The sequence below is a fragment of the Asterias amurensis genome, chromosome 5 (genome assembly GCF_032118995.1).
Source record: "Asterias amurensis chromosome 5, ASM3211899v1".
Taxonomy (NCBI): Eukaryota; Metazoa; Echinodermata; class Asteroidea; order Forcipulatida; family Asteriidae; genus Asterias; species Asterias amurensis.
The window spans coordinates 9073519-9091476 of record NC_092652.1 but is presented as its reverse complement, the minus strand read 5'-3'; the positions used below and the strand labels follow the sequence as shown (position 1 = coordinate 9091476).

The 17958-nt window shown below is 38.3% G+C and overlaps 2 protein-coding genes across 4 annotated transcripts in view; one reads left to right on the top strand and one right to left on the bottom strand.

Annotated features, from left to right (window-relative positions):
* LOC139936977 (DC-STAMP domain-containing protein 2-like) overlaps nucleotides 1–9285 on the top strand; it is a 20130-nt gene extending 10845 nt beyond the window's left edge. Inside the window, exons 8-14 of one of the 2 annotated variants that reach the window (XR_011786042.1) lie at nucleotides 884–1041; nucleotides 2101–2265; nucleotides 3147–3314; nucleotides 4798–5035; nucleotides 6063–6153; nucleotides 7058–7160; nucleotides 8272–8408. Coding sequence is in view for 1 of the 2 variants with exons in the window: in XM_071931875.1 (XP_071787976.1) it covers nucleotides 884–1041; nucleotides 2101–2265; nucleotides 3147–3314; nucleotides 4798–5035; nucleotides 6063–6190; nucleotides 7058–7160; nucleotides 8272–8470 (1159 nt within the window). In the remaining variant the exon portion in view is untranslated. Of the gene's footprint in view, nucleotides 1–883; nucleotides 1042–2100; nucleotides 2266–3146; nucleotides 3315–4797; nucleotides 5036–6062; nucleotides 6191–7057; nucleotides 7161–8271 lie in introns of both variants that reach the window. The other variant, XM_071931875.1, reaches the window with a different exon arrangement.
* LOC139936981 (haloacid dehalogenase-like hydrolase domain-containing protein 2) lies at nucleotides 894–17958 on the bottom strand. 2 transcript variants are annotated; one of them, XM_071931881.1, is made up of 7 exons: nucleotides 17713–17958; nucleotides 15918–16126; nucleotides 14505–14589; nucleotides 13474–13690; nucleotides 11750–11813; nucleotides 10869–11012; nucleotides 894–1010 (listed from the first exon to the last, which is right to left on the bottom strand). In XM_071931881.1, the coding sequence occupies exons 1-6, from the start codon at nucleotides 17811–17813 to the stop codon at nucleotides 10909–10911; spliced, it is 780 nt and encodes a 259-aa protein (XP_071787982.1). In that variant the 5' UTR covers nucleotides 17814–17958; the 3' UTR covers nucleotides 894–1010; nucleotides 10869–10908. The 2 variants fall into 2 exon arrangements, with proteins under 2 accessions (XP_071787982.1, XP_071787981.1); XM_071931880.1 differs by lacking the exon at nucleotides 894–1010 and adding an exon at nucleotides 6051–6187 and having other exon boundaries at nucleotides 17713–17925.

Genomic DNA, 17958 nt, shown 5'->3' with positions numbered 1-17958 from the left:
GGGTCTGATTTTTTAATCGATAATTACGAAAAGTTCAGAAGTGTACACATATCAAAATTACATTAAAATGGTTAACAAGTGCATTATAAACAAGTAAAAATACCATTTCTGTTGAAAACATTCCGCTCAGGTAGGTGTTTAAATTTTACTAGTAAACCGGAAGCTGAGGTCAAGTTTTATTTTCGGTTTTTATTTTTTATTTTGTTGGTTTGATTGTACTTTCTTATGTTTTGTTAATTAGTATTACATATCCAACAACATGTAATTTTCATGGTTACAAACTACATTAAACTAAAGTAGTTGACAAAACAAGATCGTCCCCCATGTAAAAAACTCCATAAGGTTGGGACCATAATGGTCCCGGAAGTTTCAGATACGAGCAAGATTTCCGTGGGACTTCCAAAGTCTATAGGAACACATAACCTGAGAAACATTAAGGAAAGTTAGTAATGCTTCTCACATACAAATTTGGGGGCATAAAAACTGATGTTTTTTTACATAACCACATTACTTCAAAGTGTAGTGTTTATAAAAAATACTTTATACTGAGGGAATAAAAGGGTAGCGCCGAGTTCTTAAACTGCGATTTAAAACCGACAGGGTCATTCCTGTGCGATGAAGGCCAGAGCCGAAGGCGAGGGCTTTTATCACACAGCCACGACACTGCTCTATTGACATCGACGCACACAAGCCACGACACACGCTATTGGTGAAGCGCTCTTCACCAATAGGAATAGCGAAACTGTCCAATAGGAATAGGGAAACTGTCTGAGGTAATTATGAATATTGAATAACGCTGTAGGCTTCTAACCAAAACATTTTAAGAGTGCTCACCAAACGCATACATTCCCTTCAAAACCGTCTTTACCTTGTATACATGCAGGGCCTACAGGTACCATCACAGGTACCTCACAAAAGATAAGCATGACAACTGGTACATCACAGAGCACTTTGAAGAAGTTGATAAGATCCGAGTAGAAATGGGAAAGAGTGGTCTCCTACCGTTGAACCTAAAAGAAAGGTGGACGTTCATCAAACCTGGTAAGAACATTTCAGTAAATGAAACTAAATGAAGGACACTTTTCTCTACATAGAGGAAACAGGATTGTCGCAAGATTTCAACTCAAAAAGAAGTACAAGACCATGTAAATCATTATGATTTTGATTAATTTGAGCACCGAATCTCTGGTCAGCAGAGTATGGGTTAGACTCCCAGCCGTGACACTTGTGTCCTTTAAGCAAGGCACTTAACCATTGCTTCGTCCTTCGGATGGGACATAAAGCTATTGGTCCCATGTGTTGTGTAATGCACATCAAAGAACCCAGTGCACTCATTGAAAAAAGAAGGGGTTCAACTTATTGAAAAAAGAAGGGGTTCGCCTAGACTTGACTCAAGTCCCAATCCTGTGCAATCTCAGAAAACTATTGTTTTGTGATGTGCTGCATTCCCCAACCTGTTCCGCACGAGGAGACAGGGACTTGATGATGCCGCAGTTGCCTGATATGTAAATGTATTCACTTATGAATATGTAAACATTGCTGCGTGATACATGTTGTCCAATCAATCGCTTTCAAAAAGAAGCCCTGTTCATTTGTTATTTGTGGGGTTAAGTACTATAGTTAAGGATTTAAACACATTTTGGAATTACCAATTAATTACAAAAAACCACCAGTCGTTCATTTGAAGTCAAGGTAGTAAGTTGTAACATACATTTGGGTCGGTATTGTTTGCAAAATTTGAACCTCAAATATTTGGGAAGTACACCAACGACTTGTATTACCCACATCCCCTTGACTTCAGATGAGTTTGCCCACCCCACGCGAGCGCCACATCTAGACGCGTGCACTTCACAGTGTCTTGCAATGTGATGTCAAAGAGTATAATGAATATTATACCTACTGGGCAGCGCTTCCACACTCCCCTTGGTTTTGTACATCTCTTGGTTTTGTAAACCCATCGTTCTCGGTCATGTGCGCATGCTCAGACCTGGCTTGGTACCAGTTTTATGGTAAGTATGCTGTCACCTAGCCCTTAAAAGTCTCCAATGGTCCCCCATCAACCATCTTTGTATTATCCATTCTTGCCTTAAATATAAAAAGATGCCATCAGGCTGGCCAAACCGGAAAAGCGGAGGTTCCTTTTGAGTATAACATTGTGGGTTACTGAAGTATGCTATGCCACAATGGTCATCGTTTCGGACTTTGCTGCTTACTGGTTTCTGGATATGGTGCGTCTTCACAGTGAAATCAATGTCTATGCCAATGGTGAGTGAGAGTTTCTGTTATAATAAGGGGAATTGTCTGGACCTGACTTGGACCAAAGCTTCGAAGACCTAATTGTTGTTGAACAAAATCAACTACCCCACCTCCCAGTCCCTGCCCCCTCCCAGTCATGCCAAATAAAATGGTAGCAGCCCAACAATCTATCATAACCCTCATTCGTCCAAAACAAAAACCCCAATGGTTTGGAATTGAGGCTTACAAGAGTTAACCCCTGGAAAACAGGAAATTTGGAGCATGCAATTCCAGTACCCTTTGACCCTCTTTGTTACCAGGGCAATGGATCGACCCTCTTTGTAACAGATTGTAACAGGGAGAGTGCATGCAATATGTGACCCGCTCTGTGAAAATGAGTCAGATGTAGGCAATTTCAGGAATTGAGTTATATGCATGGTTGGAAAAAACACATCAGCAGCAGTAATTTGGTATGTGTCTAAGCTTTGGGGTGTATCGCGTTGCTGAGTTACTCCCGTTTGAAATTAGCCACTACACCATTTTTTGTGAAAAACGAAAGTAAAATGATATTTTAAACTACCATTGTGTGCAAAAAGATACAAATTAGACATAAGTATGATCACAAAATTGTTGTATTCATAGCTTTATTGCCTAAAAGTGAGTGTTCTAAAGGTTAACCATGCAACTAAAGATCTAAAAAAAAAAAAAAAAAAATAAAGTTTTTTTTTTATATTTATACATTTTCCACATTAAACTGTCCATAACTTAATATTGCATTGGGCGACATGTGACTCATTTTCGCAGAGTGGATCGCATATATGTTTAACAGACTTAATTTAGTACGACTTTACATTGCTTTCATTGAACAAATGCACCTCATGCATGTTATCTTTTTTTTATACCATTGTCAGCTCCTGGTGCTGTGACCATCCACGTTGAAGGACAAGGCATATTGGCAGATATATACCGAGCTCTAGTTGAATCTTTAGATCCACAATACATCCGTGATATTAAATTTGACACCACCAAGTGCCTGCCACAAGCTACGCTACCTGACACAGAGCTGGTTTACATGATAAGTAGGTTCATTACAACCAGGAGATCCAATTTCATAGAGCTGCTTAAGCAACAAAATTTGATTTAACAATTTTCTGCGTGCAGAAATGAGCAGGATACCAATCCCAAACTGTTCATGTCACAAGGTATTGGCTGGCAACCATAATCTGGTAAGCATTATGTTATTGTGCTCAGCTACTTTTGGTGCTTTTAAAGCAGATGAAATTGGGCCCAGAGGGTATCAAATTTCATAGAGTTTGTTTTTAGCAAAAACACATTTTAGTTTGTGTGGGAGAAAGCTGCATGGCGCCAAAGAACTCTTATTTTTAGGAACATTTCTCCTCTCTGAATTTGATGCTATTTCAGAGAAAATTTTACTAGAGCGGGACTTCAATCTACACCCTCCAGGCTAGTGTGCCGGTGCTCTACCAACTTAAGCTTGGATAGACAGGCCTAAATTGGTTATGTTGTTTTGTGGTCCCTGTTTTTGTCTGATTCTGTTGTTTTGTCATATTTCTTGTTTTCTGATAATATGTCTGGAGATGTTCTTTTATTGTTGTGTTGTTCTTCTTTGTTTTTTTGTGTTGTTGTTGTTGTCGTTTTTGCCGTTGTTGTTGTTTTTGTCGTTAATGTTGTTGTTTGTTTTTGTTTGCTTTGTTGTTTCTTTGGGTTGTTGTTGTTGTTTATGTTGTCCCTAATGTGTTGTTGTCCCTATTGTTGTTGTCTCTGTTTTGTTTTTCTCCCCATGTCAATTATTTATTTTGTTTTAGTGATTTTGTTTTATACATACTGTATTTGCTAGTTTTCCTGATTCTGTTTACTTACAGTATTTAATACTGTATTATGTGAATGTTATTGTCTGGTATCTTGGCCGAATAAATAATAATAATAATAATAACTGTGCTATCTAAGTCAATGTTGGCGATCTCTGCATTTTGTTAACCTTAAACTGACATATAACCAGAGAACACATACAAGTCTATCTAGGAAGCAGCAGCAGCAGAGGGATAACACTAACGGAAAAGATATTGACACAATAGGGAAACTGCCAACAATAGGGCTAGGTTGCTCAGTTGGTAGAGTGCCATCACGTTAATCCATAGGTCGCAGGCTCAAATCCTGATCTATTTAACTAATCTTTTATAAATCCCAAATTATTTAAAAATTTAAACCTTAAAGGGAAGGTACACGTTTGGTAGTTACTCAAAACAAGTATTAACTTTAAAACTGACTTGGTAACGAGCATTGAAGAGCTGCTGATAGGATCAAACATTGTGGGAAACAACTCCCTCTGAAGTAACTTTGGATGGTGCTTTTTCAAAGTTTTCACTTGTGTGTGTTCTCGCACCTACGCGCCCAATACTGAGCAAGTGCTTGCAAGCTCAGAGCCGTTAAAAAGGACCATTATGTTTGCTGCTGCCAGCGTTTCAAAAGTTTCCAATTGAACTGTTATATACAAATTAGTGCATGTTAGATAAAGACACTGTTGTCATTTTTATCTTGCAGTTGCCATATTTATTGTGTGTCTGTTTTTGGTAATATTTGAGGCGTATGGACTACGCCTGCGTCGATACATCATGTCCAAACATTACCCGGAGAGGGAGCGAGTGCGAGCAGTCTGGTTGTACAACCACATTCTTCGACGACGTGGAGGCTTCAAAAAGTTCCTCTCCAAAAATAAGAAAAAAGATGGACAAGGTGGTGCAGACGATGATGTGAATTTCTTCAGCCAACTCGCATCAAGGTAAATAATTAAGAATTGACAATATTGATATATTTTTTTTTATTGTTTATTTCTTGCTTTTTCTGTGCGCTTTCTGCACCCCCTCTTTCTCTCATTTCATTTTTTTCATTTCATTCCACTTGACTAGTATACCTGTTCATGTGTGTTGTGTTGTCATTAAAGACAGTGGACACTATTGGTAAGTACTCAAAGTATTTTTTAACATAAAAACTTACTTGGTAACAAGCAATTGAGAGCTGTTGATAGTATAAAACATTGTGAGAAACGGCTCCTTCTGAAGTAAGTAGTTTTTGAGAAAGAAGTAATTTTCCATGAATTTGATTTCGCGACCTCAGATTTAGAATTTGGTCTCGAAATCAAGCATCTGAAAGCTCACAACTTCGTGTGACAAGGGTTTTTTTTTTTTTCATCGTTATCTCCAAACTTCGACGACCAACTAAGCTCAAATTTGCACAGGTTTTGTTGTTGTTGAATATGTTGATTTACACCAAGTGAGTAATTACTCAAAACAATTGTTAGCATAAAGACTTACTTGTTAACGAGCAATGGAGAGCTGAATTAGATTTTGAGGTCCCAAAATCAAGCATCTGAAAGCATATTTATTTTTGTTTTTACCCACTGTGTTAGCACTGTATACTAAGTACTTTCCTTGAGTCCTGTGAAAAAAATATCACAGGCACATTACTTGGGTGGGATTCGAACCGACGACCCTATCATTTCTAGAGCAGTGTCTTACCAACTAGACTACCGAGGTAGCTAGAGGCAGTTCGAATCCTATGTTTTGGCAGCGCGTACCGCATGATATATAATAGATGTTAAATTTTCTGAAAGCACACAAGTTTGTGTGACAAAGGTGTTTTTTTCTTCCATTATTATCTCACAACTTAAACGACCAATCGAGTTCAAATTTTCACAGGTTTGTTATTTTGTGCAAAAAAAAAAGTTATTTTAAATTAAATAAAAAATCATTTTTAATGATTTAGAGCTAACTGTACCTGTTTGTATGAATTACTTCTACTTCAAACAGATCCAAAATCGCTGCCATGTTACTCAAAGTGGTCGGGTGTAAATGGAAGTTCTGCTCCAACTGCGGGGTGCCAGGCAAATTCTCAGACAAGGTCGGTTTCTTGCTTTGTGACAACTTCAAATGCCCTGGTAAGATGTAAATATGTGTTGTTAGATTTTTCCAGTCCACTTTCAGCAGCATACAAAGGCCAGTGAGATAGCCGTGTATTGCTCGGTGTGCAGTCGGCTTGCTGCATAAACTGAAACTCTCAGTGCCCCAACTCTTACGTGAAGAGGGACTTTTACACTTGGTCCCACCTAACAATTTGTGTACGAGACCACCTTTTTGCAGTTTTTATGTAACAAGATTATACATGTACAATATTCATAAAGGCCGACAATCTCAAACAGTTTCAAAGCATCAGGAGCTTTACTTTTTAATTCTGACAATATGCTGTTATACCCGCACACAAAATAGAACATATTTTCATGAACTGTCACACAGGTTCCATTTGCCATTGTTAAAGGCAGTGGACACTATTGGTAATTACTCAAAATAATTATTAGCATAAAACCTTACGTGATAATGAGTAATGGGGAGAGGTTGATAATATAAAACATTGTGAGAAACGGCTCCCTCTGAAGTGATGTAATTTTCGAGAAAGAAGTAATTTTACACAAATTTGATTTCGAGACCTCAAGTTTAGAATTTGAGGTCTCGAAATCAAGCATATGAAAGCACACAACTTCGTGTGACAAGGGTGTTTTTTCTTTCATTATTATCTCGTTACTTCAATGACCGATTGAGCTCAAATTTTCACAGGTTTGTTATTTAATGCATATGTTGAGATACACCAATTGGGAAGACTTGTCTTTGACAATTACCAATAGTGTCCAGTGTCTTTAAGCATGACACACAACAGTCTCAAAATATGAAAAAAAAAGAAGAGATTTTCAGGAATGAGTTGAATCCTTCAGATAATCATTGTTAAATCCATAAACTCTTTTCCTGCACAGGAATTTACTGTCTTCAGTGTGTTTCGGCTATAAATAACTTGTGTCATCTATGCAGCCAACCAGTGGACTGCTCTTTGATAAAGGCAGATTTCGATTTTGAAATGTAAGTTGCAATGTTTACACCCATCACGGATAACTCCTTTTTTTTATTGTACTTCTGTCAAGTACATGTACATGTATCAACTAACATGTGTGGGAAAAACGGCAATTGATCACTACAATTGAAAACACAATTCATTGAAAAACATTTAAATTGAAGAAGTGTAAAGAAGACTTCACCAACAGGCATTGCAACTGTAGAAATAATATGAACAAAACATCTTTCCTGTGAAGACACCTAGCATATAACATCACAAACTTGAACAGTGCCCTCATTGGCTGAGAGTTTAGCTTTTTTTTTTACCTCAGCACTGGCGGCCGGAACAACTTGGCGTCTGTAAAAGACACTACGGCACTTTTCTTCCATGTATTAAAATCCAAGTGTCTCAACTAAACAATAAATATCTCCAGGATCTAACTCAAGAAATTTGGCGATAAATGAACAAACATCTTTTGTCAGCCCCAGCCGTCGATTTCACCAAACTCTTCCTAACTTGGGATTAATCTTAGGGTTTAGTACGAGTTAAGTTTTGCATCCATAGACGTTAGGACGCATTTGAACCCATCCTAAGTTGGGACGAGTTACTCGTCCTAACCCGAGAAAGGATAAATCATGGCATTTCAAAAAATTTGCTCCAGGTATCACAAATATTTCCTATGGTTCTTGCACCTTCCAGGGCGCTACTGTGCATCTTTGGAACAGTTTGCCAAACAATTTAAAACAGGCTGAAACTACTAAATAATTAAAAATCTGGGTTAAAACAAATTTGTTCAATCAATGTTATCACTTTCTTTTCTGCCTTTTTCAACATTATTTCTTTACCTATTTTAAGCGCAGAGGGATCTTACGGCTGATGTGCGACAGACCCTATGCACAACGTACAGCGCCATTTTGGGTGTCAAAACCGTGCACAAAAGAATGATACACGTGTTTACACATCTACCATTTTTTGCCTTTTTGGGGAGTCCTTGTTTCTGCTCGTCTTACACCCAAAATGGCGGACATGAGACGCGTGTGTATGTGCACTGCACGATTGTGCTAAGGGTCTATATGAGAACTGTCTATTATTATTATTATTACTAATTGTCTCCAACACTGTCTTAAATCAATAAAGGGGCTCCAGTGATGACGACTCTTCCACCAAGGACGATGAAGAGAAACTTCTTCTGCCTGTCAGCGATCACTCAGAGGTCTTAGACTACTCTTATCAATACAAGATTCCACAAGACCAAGATGATGAAGAAGAAGAAAGTGTTGATGAAAGTAGCGATGAGGAAGACGGTGGTGGTGCCATGTGGGGGAAGAAGGAATAAACATCCCACAAGAATGCAACTGGGCCGTCCGAATTGGCCACGCTTATGAGCGCCACAGTAAACCAATCCAAATTTAAATCCCCCAACAAATTCTGAACAGACTACAGGCCTGGAAATTGCATCTTTGAAGGGCAAGGCCATTATCATTTTCGCAAAGGGCACTTCTACCATTGGAAAACTTAAAATCAATCAATTGGGGAAGTTTTGAAGGGGCACCAAGACCAAAACCAGGGGCAACGGAGGTAATGGCCTCTGTGGCCTGCGTGTAATGCCATAGCCTGGACTACCCACATCAGTCTCCAGTGCCAAGAAATGACATCTTGGACAGATGTGGAAATTCCTGGACGGTAGTCTGCAGGGACTGGTCCTTCTTCTTTTAGACCAAGAACCTCTTAAACGATACAACCAAGATGTTTACAGACTCCGTGCAAAACCAGAAATACAAAACTACAGGTCTAGATACAATAAGGATTTATTTTCTGTTATCTTGTACAAGAGTCCCATGTTTAGTCTATCAAACAGAGACATTGGGTATGTTCCGACAGCGTACCAAGTTAGACCCAAACTAGTTTAACTTTGACAAGCGGGGAGGGGGGGGGGGGGGGTCATAATAATAAAATCCCCTTACGTTCAGAACACGGAACACGAACACGTTTTATACCACCGGTTCTGATTTAATATTATTCATAGTTTGTACATCTCAATCGATTGGACGTTGTAATCTCTCCAAAGCTGGTGTCGCAATTTTTATTCCAATTCGTTCTTAAACAACACTATGTTCATGTACGTGCAAGTTACATAAATACCTGTACTTTTCAGTATTTTCCTAACCTTCCCAACAACGTGGTGATTGCTGGCCAAGGAAATTTCCCCTACAGAGCCTCGCACCCATGGCAGTTCATCTCAAATTTGAAAGTATAGCACGCTAGTAATGATGGCAATAGAAAAGCAAATCCACAGGATCGGTGATGGACGGTTTAAGTTTTGGGGTTTAGACTCAATTTGGTCTAACTTTTTTGCGTTCAGACGCACAAAAGTTGAAACCGAACTTGTCTAAGTTGAGTTAGACCAACTTTAGTACGGCAATTGAATGACCTCATATGAACATCTCATGTTATTAATTGGCCCCATTCACTTGATGTCATCATTACAATCATTTTGGTGGCAGGTCAATGTCTCTGTGTGTTATACAGTGAAATGCAAAATTAAGGCCATACAGCGTTCAAATGCTTGCCTATAGCCTGTTGACTCAAAAAATGATGAGCGCAGTACAGGTGGCGTGTGTAGCTTGCAGGCAATGGTGTCAATTAGTAAGGGTTGTGCAGACTTTTTTTAGTTGAACATTACGTATTATTCATTCATACTACTTGTGGTTACTATTTTACAGTTTATCTGGTTGATGTTATGGCTTAAGTTTGTTGACTTTGTCAGTGGTTTACAAATATTTGTTGTCTTAATTTTACTTGCAATTTGTGACCCAAGTGTGTTTGATTTTTTAACGATTTTATCTTGTTTAAAATAAATTGGGGCAGGGCACCTCTGTTTTTCTCTGTTTCAATCCACTTGAAGTATCACCTTATGTGACACAGAATATTTGTTTATTGCCTAATCAATTTAAGCTTAGTGAAATCCTGTGCAGGACCACTCACAAGCATGAAAGTCAGAACCTTTGTATTGTTTTTAACATTTGCTAAACTTGTTTAACATGACGTGTGTGTTTTTCAATTTGGTGACCCTTAATGCTACATTTTCAAGACAAGACCCTACTATGACCAGGCCTTAGATCATCATCATCACACACACTTTATGTTCCCAAAACTCGTCTAGCAAGTTACGGAGACCGTGCCTTTTTCAGCTGCGCACCGCGTCTCTGGAATTCCTTGCCTGACGAGCTGAGGGACACATCTGATCGCTTAACATTCAAACACAACCTCAAGACTCATCTGTTCAATTTGTCTGCTTGCTAGCATCCAGCGCCTTTGAATGGTACCATTCCAGATACTGTGCGCCTTATAAACTTTGTTATTATTATCATTTTGTTCTGGAGAAGGGTGTCATGGCAGAGTGCTTAAGAGCATCAAATTCAAGTTTTGAAGGTTAAGTCCTTAGAGTGTGGGTTCAAATCCCGGTCAGTGACACTTGTACCCTTGAGCAAGATGCTTACTATGTTTGCTTCTCTTCACCCAGGGTTATTAATGGGTACCTGCGAGGGTAGAGGTTGATACTTTGTATGAAAAGCCACAAGCGCAATAAGCTCAGGGCTGTGTATTTCCAAGGGAGCGTGGAAAGATTGAGGAATGTTATTGGCCCATTGACCAGGCACTAATGTAAAGCGCATTGAGACGTTTTTGTAAAATGGGCTTTAGAAGAACTAGTTCATAATATTATTATTACTTACCAACTTCAATCACCTTGGCCGTTATCACTCTATTCACTGATCATAACATATTGGACATTATATGTTCCACTGCCTCTGGAAAACTTGAACAGACGGCGTAAGCTCTTGGTTGAATGTTGTCTTCATCACCAGGACGATATTTCCCTGTTTAAAATTATAATATAGGTTTTCTCGGTCAATTTCGGCAAATCGGCAGTCAATTTCATTTTCATGCATCCGAATTAAAGCTGTTTTGCCCATCCAGTTGTTACTGTGTTTCAAATTCAGAATTCGGCCATTCAATTTCGTTTTGAGTCAAGTCAAATTCCTTTAGCACTATGTTCAATTTAGCTTGTCGTCATTCTTTTTTCGTGACGCACACGCCCCCAAAAGTGTCTGCGAATCTGAATGCTGCTTTGATGAATTGTTGGCCAGTAACATTGTGTTAAATAAGCAAGCTATTTTCGTGCTTAAGCAGCTCTATGATATTGGCCCCAGAGCTTGAGTTCCGTGCCCTTATCCTCTTAGCCATTTGACTTAAGGCAATATCTACGTAAAAGGCCAGCTGAATTAGTTACAAATGAAACACAATGAGAAGCTCTGTTGAGATGTTTTAGTATTCAGAACTTGATGAGGGCTGCCCTCAATTAAACTGTACATCTTTTGGCAGTTCTTTGGGTTTTGTTTTGTTGCGACTAGTGGTTTTGTTTGCAATTTACACCATCTAGCACTTTACAAATTCTGTAATTTCTTTAAAACATGTTAAAGCAAATGTACAACGTTGGTCACTGTATAAGATCAGTATCCACACTTTACATCACCAAATATAAAAAACGAAAAAATAAACCGCTCAAAAAATTTCCGCTCACTCTGTCATTCATAGATAAAGAAGATATATTAACCTGTATTGACCAAGATTCCCTTTAGGCCAGCTTGTATTGCTCCTTGAACATCATCCCTTGCATCCTGGATAGATACACAGAAATTAACAGTAAGCGTTAACGTTAATGGTAGGGTCAATCTTGGGTAACTGAAAGCCTCCTTGGTATAAAGTTGGATAACACTATGTTCTTACATAGCAAATTTCACCATTACGTCTCGATACGTTTTACATCAGTGCCCTGATCATTGGGCAAATAACATTCCTTTTTTAATCTTTCTCAGCTCCCTTGGGAGTATAGACGATGTGACCTCTGACGCCACTCGAAAACCATAACACGATTCGCGCGCATACCACCTTGAAAAACCGTTGTGTTTTGGCAGCCAGCTAGAAAGTGTATGCAATCTTACCATGACTATGGTATTTTTGCCCGGCGAAACATGGCGTATACAGAGTTTTGGCAACAGAGGGCGGTTTGAATGTAAACAAAGGTCACATTGTCTATACAGCCCTGAGCTGCCTTAAACGCTAGTGGCTTTTCCATACACAATATGCAACCTTTACCCTTGCATGACTTAAAGATGCTATGTCAGATTTTTGGCCGATTTGACCCACAAATTTTGATTTACAATTCAATAGGTAATTTGATGGGAGTCGAGAGAGTTACAAGCTTTCATTTGAGCCATTGCTCGAAAAAGTCCGCCACTTATTAGTAGCAGTGACACAAAGTGCTCAAAATTAGTGTTTGTCGGGATCCCAACAATATATCACGTGACAAATTCTTTTGTGTTTTATAAGAAAATTTTTAAATTTTTGTCGTGGTTCCTGACCATTAAAAGTAAAAGTTAAACTTCTTTGTTAGAGCGGGTGATACTCTTTGAACTATCATTCACTCAAAAAAAATCTTTTTTTATGTTTGGGGCCAAAAATCTGACATAGCATCTTTAACCTACAGAACTTGAATTGACTACTCTAAACTACTCTGCCATGGTGAGAGGCACCTTGCGAAATTGACTACAAATCAAGTCGACAAATTCAAATGTCTGTGGCGTTCATTTGTGAATGCTGCAGCCAGGTAAGTGGTTGGTACCTCGCTAAACATGGATGGTTCAAGTTTCTAAATGAAAGTGCTGTTTTTTACTGTTTTCTCTACAAGTTAAGACTGTATTCAGCTGAAATTTTCACAGGTGTTTGATGTTGTATCTTTCTTGATTATTTTGACTCCAAACGTTGACACAAACAAATCTATGAACCTACGTTTAAAGACCCTATTGGTAATTGTCAAAGACCAGTCTTCTCACTTGGTGTATCTCCACATATGCATAAAATAACAAAGTCTGTGAAAATTTGAGCTCAATTGGTTATCGAAGGTCATCATCATTGGAAAATTACTTCTTTCTCGAAAACTACATTACTTCAAAGGGAACCGTTTCTCACAATGTTTGATACTATCAACAGCTCTCCATTACTCATTATGAAGTAAGTTTTCATGCTATAAAATTATTTTTGATAATTTACCAATAGTGTCCACTGTCTTTAAGTGTCTTGCCTTGGCACACAAGTGACAAGACAGGACTCAGCTTTACACTCTGCTGATCTAAAACACCAGAGCATTAGTCTGGTGCACATAGCCGCTCTCACCCATGGCATGCATGCCACTTGTACTTCCCGACATTTGTTTAATTTCTTGGGGACATTATCTGCCCAAAACTTTCACCCAAGGGACTCTTTCCTAAAATGACTTACATCTCCAATCATCACAGCTTCTTCTGGACTACATCCCAAGCTCCTCAAGGCCTCTGTGAAGAACGTCTTCTCTGGTTTCCCTACAACAGTTGCTGTCGTTCCAGTGGCATATTCCAGAGCTTCAACAAAGGGTCCTGGTCCCAGAGCTAGACCATCAAGCTTCTTGAAGTACTTCCCTTTGTGGATCGCAATCAGGGGCGCACCTTCTAGAATTAATCTAGAAAAAAGGAATAATAAAGGACATCGTTAATAATAATAATAACAATAATAATAATAATAATAACAATAAAAAAGACTTGGGTTCAAAGAGAAGCATGAAACTGGATTCAAGATTCCTTGAATGTAAGCTTGAAGTGTAAACTTGAAGTAGTTCAGAAATATAGTGGGAAGCCATTATGTGCTTTGTGGAGAATGACCATCACCTTGAAGATGATTCGTTGAGAGATAGGGAGGCAGTGGAGTTATTTAAGAATGGGAGTGTCACGATGCGGGCTGCAGCGTTTTGAGGCGTTGAAGATGGGAAATCTGGTTGTTAGGAAGACTGCATTGCCATTGTCAAAACGAGAAGTAACAAATGCATCAATGACCTTTTTAGCGACACTCTTGCTGAGGAATGGCATTCAACAATTACATGAACAGTGAATTCATTTCATCATGTCAGGGCAAAATGATGTCCTCAGAAAATAGCGTCTACACAAAATAATTGGTGCTTGCGGTATCACCAGGTGTGTATCTACTTGCCAGGTAGATTATGTTCTTTTGAGAACTCGTCTTGTTTTATACTGTACTGCTGCAGAGTAGATTTTTCGGAAATTCCGGAGACCTCCCCACTTCTGAAGAGGAGAATATAAAGCAAGACTTGAAGTTCTCAAAAATCATTTACCCAGCAAGTAGATACACACAATACAACCAAAAATATTGATACCTCACCATGCTATGCCTCAAAATCCCATTACGTGTACAAAACACAACATCACTTTATAGAAGTGCTATCAGTTTAAAGTTTTATAGCTACAATATTGTTTGCTTACTTGAATGCTGTGTTGAGTGTTGCATAGTTGAAATTGTCTGGAGTTAAACCAACAACTACTGCGTTTGGTTCATCAGTTGGAATACCTGCATTGGAGGAAATTGGTACAGATATAAGAATAAAGTGCAGACCTCTTGGGGGTATTGTGGAAGCTATTGGTAATTGTCAAAGACCAGTCTTCTCACTTGGTGTATCTCAACATTTTATGCATAAAATAACAAACCTTTGCTCAAAATTTGAGCTCATTCGGTCATCAAAGTTGGGAGATAATAATGAAAGCAAAAACACCATTATCACACAAAGTTGTTTACTTTCAGATGCTTGATTTTGAGAACTCAAACTCTAAGTCTGAGGTCCAAAAATCAAATTTGAAGAAAATTACATCTTTCTCGAAAACTACGCGACTTCATCAGAGGGAGCCATTTCTCACAATGTTTTATACTATCAACCTCTCCCAATAGACCGTATTGAATAACCCCTTTTTTATATGAAAAGTCGCCATCTTGTAGGGCAAACCGCATGCGCATCCAACGCGTACATCATCGAAGCACGCAACATGCAACATTCCCGCTTTGATTTCTTTGGCACATGCAAGCACACACATGCACAGACACCATCTTGTAGGTCAGATATTTGAGCCGCGTGACGTCATTTTCAATATGGTCTATTACTCGTTACCAGGTTTTATGCTAATAATTATTTTGAGTACATTGTAATTACCAATAGTGTCCACTGCCTTTAAAAACAAATTGGTTAATATGGTTTAATTAGAATTTTCTGCCTGGTTTTCATGTTTATCAGGGCCCAATTTCATGGCTCTGTTTACCGCCGAATTCTACGCTTACGATCACGATTCCCCGCTTACGTGCAAGCACCGAATTTCTGCGCTAGCCTTGTAAGCGTAGAATGCCTAGTACAGTAGAAACGTGAAGTATGCACGCGCAGAAGCCCAAATTCGCCGCTAACCCGTGAAATACGCTTGCTGTAAGCACAGAATTCCCTGCTTCCGTAAGCGCCGATTCTGTGCTTACGGTAAGCAGAGCCATGAAATTGGGCCCTGATGTTTAGATGTCTAGTTGGTACTGTCTAGTCCTTGGTCTTTTTGTTTTCTCTTTTTATTTAAATCTTCTGTCCATGCAGCTCCATGGTTTTCTTGTTTCCCTACTGCCCTTTAGGCTTCTTTGTTTAATTCTGCTGGTTGGCTGTGATTAATTGTATTTGTATGTTTTTTGTTTTTGTTTTTTTCTTGAAAAAAAAGAAAAAAGAGAAAAAAGAAAAACAGGGTTTAAATTTAATATTCATCACAAAAGGTGAAAAGTTTTCAGTTGACATCAACATTGAACATTAAAATTAAAAAATGGAAATTTGCTACTAGATCGCTTTAGGAATAATAATTATAAGAAATAAACCCCACCTATAAAATCTTTCTTGGCATCATCTTGTAGCAGCAACATTGGTCTTAGTCCACCTTCTATCACTAAATGTCTGGCTGCTGTCAGTGAGGAGAAGATGTCTGTTATTCTGATATCAAACCCTAGCCTCTGAAGACGTTCATGAAGGGTTACAACACTCTCTTTAGTTGTGTTGGTCACAAACTTGATCTTCACTGGAGCTGTTCTCAGCCTAGAAGTAAGAGAAGAAAAAACCCCAGATGTATCCACTTTGATTAATTTAAAATAATGTCATGACTACTTTATAGTTTTAGCTTCAGTCCCCACCAGAACTCATCAGTGGCGGAACCTTCTTGTCTGGTGTGTAGGTCAAGGGAATCGTTTCTGGTCACAGACAACAAGATTTTTGTTGATTTTCAATTCTTCATCATGGTTGAGTTTAGACCCAGTAACTGGGGCGCTGCCCTCCTTTTTTTGAAAGTTTGTCATTATCATTCGTAACTCCTTTTTTTGGAAATTTTTACCGACCGATAATGACATCATTTTGAAAAAAGGAGTACAGCACCCCAGTTACTGGGTCAAGGTTGAGTTTTCGGTTTAACCTACTAGTACGTAGTAGGTTTAACCATAGTCCATACACTAATCCAGAAAATAAGAATATTCTTCTTTGCTTTATAAATTAACTTTAATTAGACAGAAAACAGTCACTGTATTTTGATTGTAGTTTGTACAGTACGAGTACAGGCAGTTAGTAGAACTACATGCATGAGATGTCGTTCCACTATCGTCTTCCGTAACGTGAGACGATAGGATAACAGGAAAACTGTTCACAATCAAAAACTAACTATTTTTTTTTCAAATCATCTATCCAATTTTTTAACAATAACACTTACACTTCATGGTGTGTTGAAATTTTTAAAGTTTTGGTTTTACGTTGCGAGAGACAGTCCGCCATTAACAGTGCTTATGCACGACATTGGAGCAACGTCATATGTTTTCACACCTTTCATTGGTTGGTATTTTATTGAATACTGAGAAGCTAGTATGACGTGCAAAATAAATCAAAAATATTTTTCAATTACGACTTAACAAATTTAATTACATTTTTGTCCCAAGGCATTATGGCTACTATATTTAGAATCCAGAGATATCATAAAAAGGCATGAATGAAAGTAAAACACCCCACCCCCCTTGACGCACACACACTTCATAACAATCCGTTTTCCCCCATTTCAGACCAGTAATGTTTGGTTTCAGGAGATAAGAAACCAATCTATGATATTTTCTCTTTAATTTAATGTAGACTTAATATTTATTACGCTTATCTGAATTTATTACAGTATGCAGTAAATCACTTAAAATATTTTTATATTTCCCCCACATTTGCACACCATAGAATCCCAAATAGTAACCACCTCACGTGATCCATCTAGTGACTAAAGCAGAATGAAACTCAATCTAGCAGATAGTAATTTTGTTTTGAACTTTCGAGGTTGGATTATGTTTCTTTGACTCATTTGAATGTTGGCATAATAATGCACTAGTGATTAGTACCAAAAATCAATCATTTTATAAATGTTTGAGCATAACTTACGACAGGAAACTTTATTCTCAGCATGATTAAGCCTGATGAAAATACAGACCGTGAGTAAACTGCATAGCTTCTGTCACCGGTGCAGCTTGCACAATCTCGCGGTAAACGGGAATCAAAGTTGGGGACCGAAAATATAATGAGGGTCGACAACGTATGACAATGACATGTATGTAATGTATGACGCTACGTTACATTAATAATATTAATATTATTGTTTTAAAAACCTTTTCAACGCCTCAACTGCTCCTGGGACAATGGTGTCTTCAACATGTAGTGTTCCACTTAAATCAATCAGCACTGCTCTCAGACCAATCCGTACTGCCATGTTTTCTCTTCAGCTAAAACTGAGCATTTCTATAAAATTTCTTCCCACTGATTATCATTCCCGATCCCACATTCTATTCTATTATCTACTCCCTCTATCGTTGTGGAATGACCGTTATGGCTAGTATAGTCTAGTAGTCGTGTTT